The sequence below is a fragment of the Arachis ipaensis genome, chromosome B02, assembly GCF_000816755.2.
Source record: "Arachis ipaensis cultivar K30076 chromosome B02, Araip1.1, whole genome shotgun sequence".
NCBI classification, from domain to species: Eukaryota; Viridiplantae; Streptophyta; class Magnoliopsida; order Fabales; family Fabaceae; genus Arachis; species Arachis ipaensis.
The window spans coordinates 94,596,163-94,613,041 of record NC_029786.2 but is presented as its reverse complement, the minus strand read 5'-3'; the positions used below and the strand labels follow the sequence as shown (position 1 = coordinate 94,613,041).

The window sequence follows — 16,879 nt, the reverse complement described above, 5'->3', positions numbered from 1 at the left end:
CTAAATCCATAATTATAAGAATTAAATTTATAAATAAATATTCTGTTATTTGCCTCTTTTTAGGGTACCTTTGATGGAAGAAGAAAGCCAAGGCAAACAAAGCATTAGTAGTTTTGTGGAAGATTGGGGAAGATTTTTAATTGGTGTGGTTGTGGAATGCTATTAGTGTTGTGATGGTATGGGACGAATGCCAATTCTAAAAGATTTTTTTATGGGTGTCCAAATTATAATGTAAGTTCTCAACATCTTTTTTTTCAATGTGTTACAATTGGTACTTTTGTTTGCCGAATATGCTTTAAATTTTTTCTTTTTGTTAGTTGATGTGGAATTGACAGAGTTTTAGGAGAATGTAATGTGGTTTCTTTATGTGGACAGACGCCGAAGAAGAACGAAGTTTAGTGGGCAAAGCACAACCTACAAGCAATGATGATAGTTGGAAGATGAATTTAGCATGAAAAATTATTTCAATGGAAGTTGAAATTAGGTGTTTGAAACTATGGATTAGTATTTTAAGTTTGGTTATTTGTTTAGGTGTGTTTGTGACTTTTATGTATGGTGTAAGTATGATTAAATTTTGATTAAAAGTGTGGACCTAAAGATATATATGTTGAGGGTGAATGAAAACATTGCATTCATCAATTATGAAAAAGAAGCATGTGTTAGCTCCTCTGGTACATATGTAATGTTGCATCAGTGAAGAAGTAAAGCTAAGTATTAAACATACTGGTACCATTTATAAATTTAAAATAAAGTCTTTATATTTAGGGTCCAAAAAAGGACATTTATAGTCAATATCCAAAGGCATTGTTTGCCAATAATTGAACAAATAACCATAAAGTTATGAACAAAATACATCTAAAAGGTCTTCAACAAAATAGTCAAGTATTTGAACACACATAACCATGTTCCTGTGACACGGGATAAACATAATTAAAAAAACAACTACTCTTTTTAGGAGGTTTGAATGCTGGCTTCACTTGACTTCAGCCATCTTTAAAGCTGTTCCAGAACTTACTCCCTGCAATTGGTCAACACTAGGGGTGTACATGGCCCGGCCCTGCTTGAAGACCCGGTCCGGTCCCGAACACTTTAGGAGCTAATTTAGTGTGATTTCATCGGGTCTAGGGCTAGATAAGGGTCTCAAAAATAGACCCGATCATTATTTCGGGTCGGGTCCAGGCCATAGCTCTGGTCACCCGAATTTCGGCCCGGTGACCCGGTCATCATACACAATTAATATTTTGTGTTATTAGTGATGGATGATGGTTATTCTTATGCGGAATTTAAATATTGTAAACCTTAATATTTTGTGTTATTAGTCATTATAAGATTATAAGTTAATGTTTTATGTTTAAAATGCATAAGACTTTAGACTAATGCATAATATTGTGTTATTTGTATTGATTTAAATATTTGGTATTATTAGACAATATTAGTATTTATTATGGTTATGCTTTAATTTTAGAGAAGGGTTGGTTCTTGTTATATTTTTTTAAGTGAATTTTACTATGTGAATTGTGAAATAATGGTTGGAGATTAGGTGATTTTTACATGCTAAAGACCCAGTTTTCACCCGTTTTTTTACCCAGTTTTAACCCGACCCGAAGGTGCGTAGGTTTCATCAGGTCTAGGATCGGGTTAGAGTCTAAAAATTAGGTCCGGTCTATATTTCGGGTCGGGTATGGGTTAAGCCAAACCCGGTGTGGCCCGGCCCATGTAAACCCCTAGTCAACACTTGCTCATCCTAGGGCCAGAAATGCTTTTTTCTTAGGTTGTAATTTGTTGGGTCTTGTTGTAGAAGTTATCTATAGTTGTATGAGTAGAATACAAATCCAAATCAATTTAACACACAATTAAACTAAACAGATATTTAAAATAAACCTTAAACCCACAAATAATAGGACAAATTAGATGGTTATTTGTTCTTGTTCTCCATTATCTGGTAGTGAAAAAAGTGTCTGTGATAGCACAATCTCTGAAGAAGCATTAGCATTTATTGGAGCCTCCCTTCTTGTACGGTGAACTCCCTCACTACCTCAAGAACCTTGTAGTAATTTTTTATTGAGAACACATCCATTGTATCTTCCTCTAGTCTAAATAACTATTCAATTTGGTCTTTAATATATACCACTTTTTCATCTTCTTTTGTCTCAAAACTTTCTCCATGGTGGATGACAATTGTTATATCATCATACATCTACATTGCAAAATAACAAAAATCTCAATAATGATTTCAAAAAACAAAGCATACTGGCTTAACTCAGTTCAAACTCCAAAAAATAAAATAGAACATCATTGATTTTTAAGCAACAATTTTTTTTTAAATACAAGCAATAACACAGATAATAACATTTATTCAAAGACAACAAAAGATATAAATGATATTTTCTTCTTTAGCAACAAAAACAAAAAACAAACCCTAGTATCATTCACATGTAACAACTTTCAATGCCTTAGATATAAATAACAGTTTGCTCTGACAAAAATAATGCAATACAAAAACTAAAACAAAAGCCAAGAACAAAGTATCAAAAAATTTGTAAAAAAAAAAACTTTATTTCTTGACCTGATCTTCGTCGTTTCTTTTCGCAGCAATACTACTTGTTCAATAATTTCACACAACAGTCCGATACACGACGAATGTTATCCTGATTCTCCTTTTTCACAGTCAAGTATGCGAAAAGAATAAAAACGTGGGAAAAAAGAATAGAAAAAAGAGAAAGAAGAAGAAGGGTCAAGTTACGTTTGTATCTTTATCTATAGGGTCAAGTTACGTTTGTATCTTTGGAGGCTAGAAGAAAGGCGTTGGTTAAGTGCTGTGAGCGATGGTATGTGAGGAAAGAAGTACATTGGAAGCAGATGTCGCGGTCCCGACACGTGAATGATATGGACAGAAATACAAGATACTTCCACAATATAGCTTCAGCTAGAAGGCGGAACAATAGGATTGATAATCTGGTGATCAACGGCAGATTGGTTCGGAATCAGGCTAGAATAAAGGTTGCTATCAGAGAGTTTTATAAGGACTTATACCATCAGGAAGACTCTCCTATGATGGGGTTCAGGGATGGTCTGGTGGTTCGAATAGGTGAGGAGGATGCTATGGCTCTAGAAGTGATGCCGTCGGCAGAGGAAATCAGAGAGGCAGTGTGGGACTGTGAGTCCTCTAAGGCGCCAGGGTGTGACGGATACAACATGAACTTCATCAAGCGATGTTGGGATGAGATTGGCCCTGAATTCACAGCTGCAGTGACGGGGTTTTTTCAGACGGCCAGGTTACCGAAGGATGCCAATATCACTTGGGTGGCGTTGTCACCTAAATTCATAGGTGCGAAGGAGATTAAAGACTTGCGACCTATCAGTATGGTGGGGTGTGTGTATAAGGTTATTTCGAAGGTGCTAGTTAGGAGAATGAGATCAGTGATGCCAGCATTGGTAGGAGAGACTCAGAGTGCGTTTGTACAGGGAAGGAAAATCCATGATGGGGCGCTTATTGCGTGTGAAACAGTTAGTTGGCTTAAACTGAGGAAAAAAGAGGCTGCCCTAATTAAGCTTGACTTCCAAAAAGCATATGACAGAGTTAAGTGGAGCTTTGTGAACATTATTCTGCAGAAGATGGGATTTGGGCATATATGGAGAGCATGGGTGATGGAGTGTGTAGCCACTGCGTCTATGTCGGTACTGATAAATGGATCGCCATCTAAGCCTTTCAACATGGAAAGAGAGTTGAGACAAGGGGACCCACTATCTCCGTTCCTGTTTGTACTGGTGGTGGATGTGTTGCATCGAATGATTGGAGAGGCAGTCAGGAATGGTCGTATATCACCATTACTGGTTGGTAGAGATAGTGTAGCATTGTCACATCTTCAGTTTGCTGATGACACTATTTTCTTCTGCCCTCCAGAAGAGGAGACTATAAAAAATTATAAGAGGCTTCTGAGAGTCTTCGAGTTGATGTCAGGCCTGAGTATCAATTTTGATAAGTCTAGCCTGATTCCAATTAATTGTGAGGAGCAATGGGTCGATCGTATGTGTAACTTACTGGGGTGTAAGGGGGATGCCCTCCCAGTCAAATACCTTGGAATATCATTAGGAGCAAATCCGAGGTTGGTGAAGACATGGAAGCCTATCATAGATAAGGTGGAGGAGAAACTCAGCCTGTGGAAGGCCAAGGTGCTAAACAAAGCTGGGAAGTTGGTACTTATCAAATCTGTGTTGAACAGTCTGCCAGTATACTATTTGAGCTTGTTCAAGATGCCGAGAGCTGTTGCTGAGAAACTGATTTCGCTGCAGAGAAGATTTCTGTGGAGCTCAGAAGAGGGTAGGACTGGTATGGCATTAGTAAGGTGGGAAGTAGTACAGGCACCGAAGAAGTTAGGTGGGCTGGGAGTTGGGGATGCTATGGTTCGCAACACAACACTGCTGTTTAAGTGGTGGTGGCGATTTGCGAAGGAGGATTGCCCACTATGAAAAAAAGTTGTAGTCTCTTGTCATAATCTAAACCCCAATGAGCCTCTGTCGACTCATGACCCGCCTACTAGAGGAGGACCATGGAAGGATATCTGCCAGTTACACATCAGGAACCAACCTTTAAGGGATAAGATGATCGCAGGCCTGTCCATGGAGGTTGGGGATGGGTGTAGGACACGATTTTGGGAGGATGCATGGGTGCTTGGTGGACCTCTGAAGAACCGGTTCCCGAGGCTTTTCTCTATTTCAAACCAGTGTGGATCCTTTATAAGGAACTGTGGGTTTTGGGATGGGTTTGAGTGGATTTGGAACTTCCAATGGAGGCGAGAGCTTTTCCAATGGGAGTTAGAACTCTTGAGTGCGTTGCATGAGGTTTTGAGACCTGTGAAATTAGTTCATAACAGAGAGGATAGAGTGGTGTGAAAATATGATAGGCGAGGTGTTTTTACAACTAACTCATTTGTGCAGGTGTTACAAGAGGAACTGGTCCCAGCGGAGGTAACTAGTTACAGCTTTGCCAGGACTGTCTAGAAGGAGTTGGTCCCGCCTAGAGTGGAGCTGTTTGTCTGGTTTGTTCTGATAGGAAGAGTGAATACAAAGGACAGGTTGAGCCGGTTTGGAATCATCAATCAGGAAGATGTTACTTGTGTTATTTGTAACAACGAGGTGGAGGATGTACATCACTTGTTTTTAAGGTGTGTATTTGCATGGCAGGTGTGGAGTGCTTGGATCTCAGCATTTGGCCGACGATGGTCTTACCCGGGATCGATGAAAGAACACTTTCTTAGTTGGACAGAAAAACCGAGGAGGAAAGAAGAGCGTAATCATAGGTTGAGGTGTTTCTGCGCGATCGTCTGGAACTTATGGTTGGAAAGAAATAGACGGATTTTTCAGCAAACAAGCAAAGGAGTTGAAGAAATCATCAACATGTCTTCGAATAGTACTAACGAGTGGAGCGGTGGGGATTCCTTTAGTTGTTGATGGCTATGCCGGAGATGACATGGGTACGGATTTGTTTTTTTGCTCTGTTTTTATTTTTGCTCTGTTTATGTTTAGTTGTAACACTCTACTTGCTCCACTTCTATTGTGTTGAGCTGTTTGCTTTCAAAAAAAAAATCCAACAAAATCCTTAAACCGATGTCACATTGAGTGAAAATTGAGAAAGAACATAAAACAATAGCGTTTTAAAATTTTTTACGTGTCAATTTAATGTATCATATCAAATTTTTATTAACAGAAATAATAACCAGGATAAATATGAGACACGATCTAATATTTAAAAATGTTAATAAGGTAACTAGAATTTTGGGAATAAAAATTAAAGCCAGGTAAAAATTTCAGGCCAAAATGGTTGCAACTTTCAACTCAGTTTTGTACATTCTTTTCATCAGGTCAGAATCATTTATAACTTCCACTAAGCGAACCCGACCCGGAAAAGATTCTACCCATCCCCATCAGAGACACACCCAGTCGGGCAGTCCCCACCCCGGTTCTAATCCAGCGCCATGGTCGCTGATGAGAGATGAATATCCTCCTTGAGGCGCCGTTCTGTTTCCGACGAAGCCATTTCCGCTGCGACGCCGTTCCGCGCCTAGGGGCTGCTCGTGGATTTCCACCATCTTCAAATTCAGTTTGATTCAGGTAATGACCTTTTCTGATAGGTGTTTTAATATGACTAGTTGAGCCTAAACAGAACACATACATCAAGGTTCATATTTTTGAGTGACCACTGATAGAAGGGAATGTACTCAGTAGAGGCATGTGCAAAAACTGCATCATGTATTAATAACAATAGTGGTGCTACTCTTGCATCCATTAATGCATTCTTTGTTACATTGTCCCGGGAGCCAGGAATGTAATACGACACTTGTCTCATCAAACACTGCTCCTTCCCTTCATGTCAAATCCCATTCTGTTTGAACCAAAATAATACATGCTCGCTACTATTCTTCCTTTCCCTTGAACCATGAACATTAAGTTGAAAAGAAAGCAAAGCAATTTCTTCTTTTATGTTCAAAGTTGATGCCATAATTGACATTAATCAGGTAACGGTAGACTCAACAATCTTTCACCTTTGGCTACTCTGGAAAGTCAGAATGTCAAGTTCAAGGTTTTTATTCAGTAATGGCATTCTATCAAACACCTTAGATACACCACCAGTCAAACTCTTCTTAGAAGCACAACCAGGTATATGCATTCACAGTTGCTATGAATCTTATTAAATTATGGCTTTTTTCGAAACTGATTCAGGGGAACTCTGATCCAGGTGCTTACACAACATCACGTACTCATAACAATGCCTCATGCTTGTTGTTTTGGGAGAGACACATGAAAAGACTTTCAGAATCCATACGAATTCTATCAACGCTGGCTCCTCATCTTCTATTTAAATCTAATAATTCTGCGATTGTGCCACCATCATCGACAACCTTGCCAATATGGCAACCCACTCTACAAATGCTTGTTGATGATTCGATGCAAAAGGTTATGCCAATTGCAATAAAGGAGAGGGTTGATTGTCGAGAGCTGGCTGTTACAACTCTTGTGAGTGGTAATTTGGAGGAATTGAATGCATGTGAGACTATAGATGAGGACAGAGTTTGTAAAATTCTTGATGTGCATGTGCATATTGAGACTTATGTGCCTCCTGCATTTGGTATCTTGGGAAATGGTGCACATTTGGCTTTGGCAGGCTATGGGAGGCATGTTGCAATTGCAAAATATTCAGATTGGGTAAGGTCAGTTTATGTCTTCCCAATTAGGATCATTATTGTTATCAATCTCTTCAATTGGCCATGCACCTACTCGCACTGTATCCTTTCATTTTGACTATTTAAAAGTGCCATACACATTTTCTAGCTGAATCAGTGTTTATATTCTTTCAAATAATTAATTTGAAATTGTGTCTACAATGCAGGATAAGGAAGAGTCTGGAAAAGCTCAGGCCTCCTTCAGTTACAGAACTGTTGCTATCTAATGATGGTAATCACATACTTGAAGGTTGTGTCACAAATTTTTTTGTTGTTTGTTGCAAGGTGAGCATGATTTCGAATATGGCTTATTATATACTAGCTTATATTCTCTGTACATTTTTTTATTAGAATTCCTACAGCCTACTTTGCATCACCTCCACAACTTGAACTTAATGTTGTTTATTCCTGTGTGGTTGGGTTGCATGTAGTATCATACTTTAGGATTCTAATTGAGCCTTTTAAAAACGAGTTTGTTGTAGTGCTAAACTAACACAGTAAGCTTTCCTCAGAATGTATTAGTTACATGTACTTCCTGAAAACCGTTTGGTTTATATTATAGTCCTTTGCTGGATGGTAATTTTCTAATTTTCAGTGTGACTATACTTTCTTTTGGTTATACTGATGAATAAAAAGAAGTCAATGAGTTTCAAGCCTTTATTCATGACTTTCTCCTCTTTTTCTGCCTTTTTTCTTTTATATCTATTTAAAACATTTTATAGTTTTAAACTTGTGGAACATAAATTTTACTTTAGCATTCTAGTTGTGGATCACATGCATGTATTCATTCCCTGCTTTATAATAGGGTCAGGATTCAGATGATAAGGCCAATGGAAACAAATATCCTTTTGAAGTACAGACTGCTCCTTTAAGTGACGGTGTTCTTCCAGGAATAATACGCCAAGTAGTAATTGAGTATGATTTAATTATAGATCGACTAATATCCTTTGCTGCTTTATTTTCTTAAACCATAAAGCAACTATGCCATTTTGTAGAAATTTTAGTAAAATGAAACTGGAAAGATTGTATCTTCAAGAAGATCAAACACAGGATGGAAGTAAAGGAAAAAAATGGGAATAAAAAAAAAAATTATCAGTGATTGAGCCATTGAGGTCTGATTTGTATTTTGTGAGCAGAGTATGCAGGAGTGAAGGAATCCCAATTCGAGAAGTTGCTCCATCATGGTTGGAACATGGAATCTGGGAGGAGGCATTCATCACAAGTATTTGTCTCTTTTCATTTGTTCTTCTTAGTGTTATTGAAGATGGAATTCAACTACTTAAGATTTGCATGAGCTGTTGTAAAATAATTTTCTTTAAGAGATGTGGATGTCAATTACGTTCTAGGAACTAATGCGACTCAGATGAAATATGTCTAACTTATTAAATGCATCCTGAATCTGAATGGTTGAGGCTTCTGATATAGTTATCCATTCACCGAGCATTACCGTCTAACATAGTTATTCCAAGCCACCAGTTTTGATATGAGACATCATGACATGTCTCTTCAAATCATCAAGCCTTTCTAAAGTAAAATGCGTTGTAATAAGGAAGAATTGCTTTCAATTTTTATTCTTATATATAGCTATCCAGATTCCAAATATAAATGTACCCTGCAAGTTTGTTTTCTTTAATTTCAAACGTTAACTTGGGAACTAATGATGTTGTAGGTGGCTTGAGGATTTTGCAACATGTCGAAAGTATTCAGGTTCCAACAGAATGGCAATCAGTCCATTCCAAAACGTGGAAGGATATATCATGGACAAAGAAGCAATTTCAGGTGGCTATTTCTCCTTTGCTACAAGCTGCAATTATATTAAGTTCAATTAAGATTTTCTCACTTTGAGTTACTGCAGGGTAGATCAGGGATGATCACAACTATAATTCAAGTAAGTTTATTTACTACTGAAAAGATCCAATAATGCTTAAAGCTTTACTTGTTTCTGAATTATTTGCAATCAGAAAACCAACAAGCTCATTTTATTTTGACCAGGAAAAGATTATGGAAAAAGCAACCCTTGAAGGATATTCAATTAGCAACATATGCAAAGGGTGAAGATCCATTGAAATGAAGAAGCTGGCCCTTCTATTCTTCACCTCATTAGTTTGTCCTAGTGCTGATAAATAATGTATTGTATTCTTGGTTCAATAGGCAGAAGAAAAAATGTGATCTGATATCCATTTTATTGCTCGGAACAGAATAATGAATATATAGGTAATCTTTGTATTTTTACTATCTTTTTAAATTGTTGGTTTATGGTAGGACTGTAATGATATTCTTAGATATGTATAATTGATTTTATTTTCAGAATTCTGAAATTGATATTTTGGGCCTCATGGAAAGAGAACAAAACAAAACGAAACGAAACAACAAAAAGCCACCGCTCAGTTCACTCATCCGCCAGTGTATTTTCTTTCTATTACTCTCTGGTTGTGATTCGCTCTTACACTATTTTCTTACATATTTATTCCACCAATGCTATCCATAACTGCAATTCGTTATTTTGGTGGTGCCTCCCAAGTATTTGATGAAAATCCTCAGTGAAAAATCAGCGGGGACATTGTTCTTTTATTGCTCAAATTTTCTGTTGCAAACTCTGAAATGATTTTGTGTGTATGTACAGCATGCATATACAATAAATGATTCCATCTTGCATGTATGCATTCAGGAAAAAATGATATGAAAATAACAGAAACATATTAGCATGTTTTCAACTAAGGAGAATAAGAATCTGATGAATGTGTAGAAGTTGAAAGCGGTGATGAGTGATGGAAGCATGTACAGCTTGGATCATGAATTACCTTCATCTGAGTGATACTAAGTTTGGAGCAATAAACACAGTACCACCCTTTGAGCCTTCCATAAGCCTCACTGTCTTCATCATCATCTGTCATATACGAATTCCTGTCTTCTCTGTCATCATCATCATCATCATCATCATCATCATCATCATCATCATCATCATCATCATCATCAATGGGTGGTGTGTATGATAACCCAAACATTGGAAGAACAAGAAGAAGAAACCTGTCAATGCTGTTGTTGCTCCATTTTCTTCCTCGATCCCAAATCATCAACAGCGAAACAATTAGTCCTGCTCCAACCCCAAAACCAACTCCGGTGGATACAAACTGCCAATCAAATTCAGTAGCTGATTTTGTTCTTGGAGCTCCTGCTGGATTGACATCACTGCATTTTTTAGTCAAAGGAGCCCCACATAATCCTTTATTATCAAGGAAAGAAGAATTTGAAAATGTTTGGATTTGGCTACCCATAGGGATTCTTCCCTGCAGCTGATTGAATGAGAGATTCAGGACTGAAAGGAAATTCAAACTTGCAAGCCCAGAGGGAATTTCTCCTTGTAATGAGTTCTTTGAGAGGTCTAGTGACTCAAGCTGTTTCAAATTCCCTATAGATGATGGAATCTGGCCATAAAGAGCATTGTTTGATAAGTTAAGCACATAGAGTGCTTTGAAATCAAACAGTTCTTTCGGTATTTCTCCTTGGAAATGATTAGATGAAAAGTCGATGGAAGTGAAGACAGTTAGAATTTTAACTAACTCCATCGTTAGACCTTTGCTTGTAACTGTTACCGAATCCTGATAATATTTCGGACCAAATTTAAGTACCTCAAATCGGAGATGATTTTCTTCGGAATCAGCATTGTCTTCATCATGCATCATAGCCTCCCACGTTGTGAAGCATTTTGCAGGTAGAATACCATTGAAACGGTTAAAGGCCAAATCAACAATTTGAAGCATTTGCCATGTACTATTGGTTTTTGGACATCGAATGTTGCCATGGAAGTTGTTATTTCGCAATACTAGCACACGGAGAGTGGATATGTTTTTCAATGAACATGGAAATCCATCGGTAATTTGATTGTTCCCAAGGTCCAATACCTCAAGTCTCGAGCAATTAGCAAGAGATTTTGGAATCTGCCCTTCTAAGATATTTCCAAGGAGATCAAGAGTCCTCAGAGCACAAGATGCTGGAAACACATCGGGGATAAGCCCTGAGAGATTGTTCTGGCGCAGATTCAGCACCCCAAGCATCTGACTCAGTGTTATTAAACAATAAGGAATTGTGCCTGAAATGTTATTATTGGAAAAATCAAGAACTTGAAGACTAGAGGCATTGCAGATGGAATAAGGGATGCTGCCACGGAATCTATTGTTTGCAAGAGAGAGATAAATTGTGCCAGACAGGTAACCAGTTTCAAGTGCGATAAGGGAGCTAAAATTATTGTTTGAGTAATCAACATAGGCAGCAGATTTGGGAAAAACAGGAGCTGGCCCCAGTAGTTGATTGCTATGAAGGTCAAGGAATATTAAATTGGAACTAAGATTCTGTAAAGGCCCTTCCAAACTAGTCAGATAATTGTGAGACATATTAAGGCTTTCAAGACTATCCAGTTTCCAAATCCAGTTGGGAACTGCTCCTTGAATTTGGTTATTGGATAGGTCTAGAGTGCTCAACCTAGACTGGTATCTCAAGAAACCAGGGATAACCTTCAAACTGCAGGATGCCAATTTTAGAGTGCTGATGCTTGGAATGGAAGACAGGTTGATATTCACATTGACCGACAAGTTATTGTACGAAAGGTCCAGTGTGGTCAAATTTCTGAGCTCCAAAAACTTATTTAGCTGCATCAAACCATTGAACTTGTTTGAGGAAAGCTGGAGGATAGAGAGTCCTGTGAGCTGGAAGAGGGATGTTGGTATTGGACCTGATATGTTGTTGCTACTTAAATCAAGAATCTTTAATTTAGAGGAAGAAACATTCTTGAGTTCATCCAATTGACCAAATTGGTTGTTGGAAAGTTGAATCTTCTGCAGTAATGGGAGTCTAAAAAGAGATGAAGGAATTCTTCCACTGATGGAATTGTAACCCAGGTTGATGCTGATGAGATTTTGTAGTCCTTCAAAGTGAGCAGAAGATGGAATTGGCCCACTAAAATTATTATGAGAAAGATCTACGTAGGAAAGCTTTCTCGCCATTCCAAAAGATGGGATTGGACCAGTGAAGTTGTTATGTGACAAATCCAAGTAACTGAGGCCGTTGAGGTTTGATAGTGAACTAGGAAGTGTTCCAGAGAAGCTCGTTTCACTTACTATCAAAGTATGAAGAGCTCCACTCAGTTGGAAGGATGGAAAGACACCTTGTCATCATCATCATCATCATCATCATCATCATCATCATCATCATCATCATCATCATCATCATCATCATCATCATCATCATCATCATCATCATCATCATCATCATCATCATCATCATCATCATCATCATCATCATCATCAATGGGTGGTGTGTATGATAACCCAAACATTGGAAGAACAAGAAGAAGAAACCTGTCAATGCTGTTGTTGCTCCATTTTCTTCCTCGATCCCAAATCATCAACAGCGAAACAATTAGTCCTGCTCCAACCCCAAAACCAACTCCGGTGGATACAAACTGCCAATCAAATTCAGTAGCTGATTTTGTTCTTGGAGCTCCTGCTGGATTGACATCACTGCATTTTTTAGTCAAAGGAGCCCCACATAATCCTTTATTATCAAGGAAAGAAGAATTTGAAAATGTTTGGATTTGGCTACCCATAGGGATTCTTCCCTGCAGCTGATTGAATGAGAGATTCAGGACTGAAAGGAAATTCAAACTTGCAAGCCCAGAGGGAATTTCTCCTTGTAATGAGTTCTTTGACAGGTCTAGTGACTCAAGCTGTTTCAAATTCCCTATAGAAGATGGAATCTGGCCAGAAAGAGCATTGTTCGATAAGTTAAGCACATAGAGTGCTTTGAAGTCAAACAGTTCTTTCGGTATTTCTCCTTGGAAATGATTAGATGAAAAGTCGATGGAAGTGAAGACAGTTAGAATTTTAACTAACTCCATCGTTAGACCTTTGCTTGTAACTGTTACCGAATCCTGATAATATTTCGGACCAAATTTAAGTACCTCAAATCGGAGATGATTTTCTTCGGAATCAGCATTGTCTTCATCATGCATCATAGCCTCCCACGTTGTGAAGCATTTTGCAGGTAGAATACCATTGAAACGGTTAAAGGCCAAATCAACAATTTGAAGCATTTGCCATGTGTCATTGTCTTTTGGACATCCAATGTTGCCATAGAAGTTGTTTTTTCGCAATACGAGCACACGAAGAGTGGATATGTTCTTCAATGAACATGGAAATCCATCGGTAATTTGATTGTTCCCAAGGTCCAATACCTCAAGTCTCGAGCAATTAGCAAGAGATTTTGGAATCTGCCCTTCTAAGATATTTCCAAGGAGATCAAGAGTCCTCAGAGCACAAGATGCTGGAAACACATCGGGGATAAGCCCTGAGAGATTGTTCTGGCGCAGATTCAGCACCCCAAGCATCTGACTCAGTGTTATTAAACAATAAGGAATTGTGCCTGAAATGTTATTATTGGAAAAATCAAGAACTTGAAGACTAGAGGCATTGCAGATGGAATAAGGGATGCTGCCACGGAATCTATTGTTTGCAAGAGAGAGATAAATTGTGCCAGACAGGTAACCAGTTTCAAGTGCGATAAGGGAGCTAAAATTATTGTTTGAGTAATCAACATAGGCAGCAGATTTGGGAAAAACAGGAGCTGGCCCCAGTAGTTGATTGCTATGAAGGTCAAGGAATATTAAATTGGAACTAAGATTCTGTAAAGGCCCTTCCAAACTAGTCAGATAATTGTGAGACATATTAAGGCTTTCAAGACTATCCAGTTTCCAAATCCAGTTGGGAACTGCTCCTTGAATTTGGTTATTGGATAGGTCTAGAGTGCTCAACCTAGACTGGTATCTCAAGAAACCAGGGATAACCTTCAAACTGCAGGATGCCAATTTTAGAGTGCTAATGTTTGGAATGGAAGATAAGTTGAGATTCACGCTGACTGACAAGTTGTTGTATGAAAGGTCCAGTGTGGTCAAATTTCTGAGCTCCAGAAACTTATTTAGCTGCATCAAACCATTGAACTTGTTTGAGGAAAGCTGGAGGATAGAGAGTCCTGTGAGCTGGAAGAGGGATGTTGGTATTGGACCTGATATGTTGTTGCTACTTAAATCAAGAATCTTTAATTTAGAGGAAGAAACATTCTTGAGTTCATCCAATTGACCAAATTGGTTGTTGGAAAGTTGAATCTTCTGCAGTAATGGGAGTCTAAAAAGAGATGAAGGAATTCTTCCACTGATGGAATTGTAACCCAGGTTGATGCTGATGAGATTTTGTAGTCCTTCAAAGTGAGCAGAAGATGGAATTGGCCCACTAAAATTATTATGAGAAAGATCTACGTAGGAAAGCTTTCTCGCCATTCCAAAAGATGGGATTGGACCAGTGAAGTTGTTATGTGACAAATCCAAGTAACTGAGGCCGTTGAGGTTTGATAGTGAACTAGGAAGTGTTCCAGAGAAGCTCGTTTCACTTACTATCAAAGTATGAAGAGCTCCACTCAGTTGGAAGGATGGAAAGACACCTTGAAGGTTAGAATTGAATGATATGTCAATGGATGACAGTGTTCTAACCTGGAAGATCTTTTGTGGAAACGTTCCAATTAACCCACATGAAGAAAGGCTAAGGGTGGTCAAATTCTTCAAATTGGCAAAGGTTTCTGGCACTGTAGATGATAAATTATTCTGATTAAGAATAATGACTGAGAGATTCACAAGATTTGCCAGGGAAGCATCAATGGGTCCTGAGAGATTGCAACTTGACATGCTCAATTCTTGCAATCCACGCAGCGACAACATAACATTGCACCATTCATTTCCATGAGCGGTTATAGTTACACCATTCAGATACAATTGCTTAATACTGCTCAGATTACTGACAAGCATTCTTAGATTTGGATTCTCAAGTTTTAGATCTTGCCCTGCCAAATAGGCAAGAGATGAGATATCAAGACTAACCAACCTCGTCAGCTTAGAAATCTCTATTGGAATCTGCCCCACGAACCCAGCATATGACAAATTCAGGTACGTTAACTTGTCCAACTTGTCAAATGCTGAAGGAATCACAGAATTGAAATTATTAGCTGCCAAGCTTAACCTCTGCAGATGACGGAGACTGAATAGGCTGCTTGAATTGTTGAATCCACCAGTGATTGATTCTCCACTAAGATCAAGACCAGAAACATGTCCTTCATTATCACAACTTACACCACTCCAATCACAGCAATCAGAACTTTGATTCCAAAAGTTCAGTTTGCTGGAACTTGTACTGTTGAAAGCAAGGCTCTTCTTCAATTGCAGCAACAATGATTGTTGATCTGGAAGACATTGGCCAGAGATGACAGAAATGTGAATACTGATAAATATCACATAGCAGAGAATGAAGGGAAGCAATGAATGTAATCTAATTCTCATTGGTGTGTATTCTTGGGTACGGTCCAACACAAGACAAAAGAAGTGAGTAAACTAATAATTGTATCATCAAGTGCCAGACCCATGAACAAGATCCTTCTACTCTGTGTTTTAGAGCATTTATTTTCTAAGTTTGGGAAAGAGCGTCCGCCAAAAAGTGTAGAAAGTAAAAGAAAAAGTAGGGTGGCTGTGGAGTAAGATAGAAGGTTATAGCAAGAATTGTAATTGGTCAAAGTTAACATAAGTACATACTATGAAGTTTTGTTGCAGATTCATTCAAAGTAAACCATGTCCTAGGTCGTTGTTTTGGTTCAACTATCTATGTATCTGTGTATGCATCTGTAGAATCCTATTTGCCAGAAAACAAAGAAAAAATAATAATAAAGAAATAGAATACTATTAATCGATAAGAAATTAATGTTTCTACGCGCTTTTATGTCGGCCCTCTTACAAGAAATTTCATCTCTCTTATTAGATATATTGTTGACTTAATCATAGCTTCTTAGATTGGAATCCCTTTCAATTTTGGATTATTAAAGACGGTGTGAACCCTACAACGTTTTAAATAATGCATTTATGATTTATGACATTTTGTTGTTTTGTTAAGGTCTTGGGGTGTATGATGATTAATGATGTCCATTCAGTGGAGTATTCTAAACGTTAGGCATCAATTCATTATGGAATAAGAACAGTCTTAACAATAATTAAAGAATCGACAATGAGTTAAAGAAACTTTAGTTGGATCAAACACGATGAAGAAAAATGTTTCTTGAATTCTTAATTAGTAGTAGTAACTTCAATTAATTTACTAGTATTTCTTCTTTCTTTTTTTTTTCTTTTTGATTTTCTTTTATTTATCCCCTTTACCTATCAAATGCTTTCATTTTGAAACTTGCTTGTATCTTTGCTATTTATATCCGAATGAAAAAAATGCATCGAAAAATTTAGGCGTTGATAAAAATACTTTTTAAAATTAAAAATAACAAAAAAACATCAAAAGATAGTAAAAACATAGTTATTAAAATCGAAATAGTAATTGATCTAGTTAAAATGCTAGATTATTGAGTTATTGATTCAATTATTTTGTTATTGATTCTATCAGTTAAGGTGCTGTTTTATAGAACTAACTAAATGTTCTTTTGATAACCTTACACTAAATTGTTTTTTTTATTGAGTCATTGGTTCAATCGTTCGATTATTGATCAACCGTTTATAATAATTTATTTATTTTTTTAAATTAAATGTCATAAAATATTTTTTTTTTCTTTTATTAATTTGTATTTTT

At 37.5% G+C, this 16,879-nt stretch overlaps 2 protein-coding genes across 7 annotated transcripts; one reads left to right on the top strand and one right to left on the bottom strand.

Annotated features, from left to right (window-relative positions):
* On the top strand, positions 5,834-9,719 carry LOC107625786. 6 transcript variants are annotated; one of them, XR_001617376.2, is made up of 10 exons: positions 5,839-6,111; positions 6,516-6,657; positions 6,737-7,208; positions 7,388-7,505; positions 8,026-8,135; positions 8,357-8,442; positions 8,890-8,999; positions 9,076-9,108; positions 9,213-9,434; positions 9,529-9,719. XR_001617376.2 is itself a non-coding variant. In XM_016328499.2 (9 exons), the coding sequence occupies exons 2-9, from the start codon at positions 6,567-6,569 to the stop codon at positions 9,239-9,241; spliced, it is 1,044 nt and encodes a 347-aa protein (XP_016183985.1). In that variant the 5' UTR covers positions 5,838-6,111; positions 6,516-6,566; the 3' UTR covers positions 9,242-9,520. The 6 variants fall into 6 exon arrangements, 5 of the variants coding, with proteins under 5 accessions (XP_020971866.1, XP_020971867.1, XP_020971868.1 ...); XM_016328499.2 differs by lacking the exon at positions 9,529-9,719 and having other exon boundaries at positions 5,838-6,111; positions 9,081-9,108; positions 9,213-9,520; XM_016328498.2 differs by lacking the exon at positions 9,529-9,719 and having other exon boundaries at positions 9,213-9,465.
* On the bottom strand, positions 9,762-16,012 carry LOC107627699. Its single transcript, XM_021117018.1, has 2 exons — positions 12,469-16,012; positions 9,762-12,385 (listed from the first exon to the last, which is right to left on the bottom strand). Exons 1-2 carry the CDS (start codon positions 15,595-15,597, stop codon positions 9,935-9,937), a joined length of 5,580 nt encoding a protein of 1,859 aa, XP_020972677.1. The 5' UTR covers positions 15,598-16,012; the 3' UTR covers positions 9,762-9,934.

What these genes read in the sequence shown, in the direction of transcription:
- LOC107625786 (XM_016328498.2), top strand. Translation starts at nt 6,567, where the DNA reads ATGTCAAGTTCAAGGTTTTTATTCAGTAATGGCATTCTATCAAACACC. An exon ending in TTTTTGTTGTTTGTTGCAAG is followed by an intron (nt 7,506 to 8,025) that starts GTGAGCATGATT and finishes GCTTTATAATAG; the next exon opens with GGTCAGGATTCAGATGATAA. An exon ending in GGACAAAGAAGCAATTTCAG is followed by an intron (nt 9,000 to 9,075) that starts GTGGCTATTTCT and finishes GAGTTACTGCAG; the next exon opens with GGTAGATCAGGGATGATCAC.
- LOC107627699 (XM_021117018.1), bottom strand. Translation starts at nt 15,597, where the DNA reads ATGAGAATTAGATTACATTCATTGCTTCCCTTCATTCTCTGCTATGTG. An exon ending in ATGATGATGATGATGATGAT is followed by an intron (nt 12,386 to 12,468) that starts GATGATGATGAT and finishes TGATGATGATGA; the next exon opens with CAAGGTGTCTTTCCATCCTT.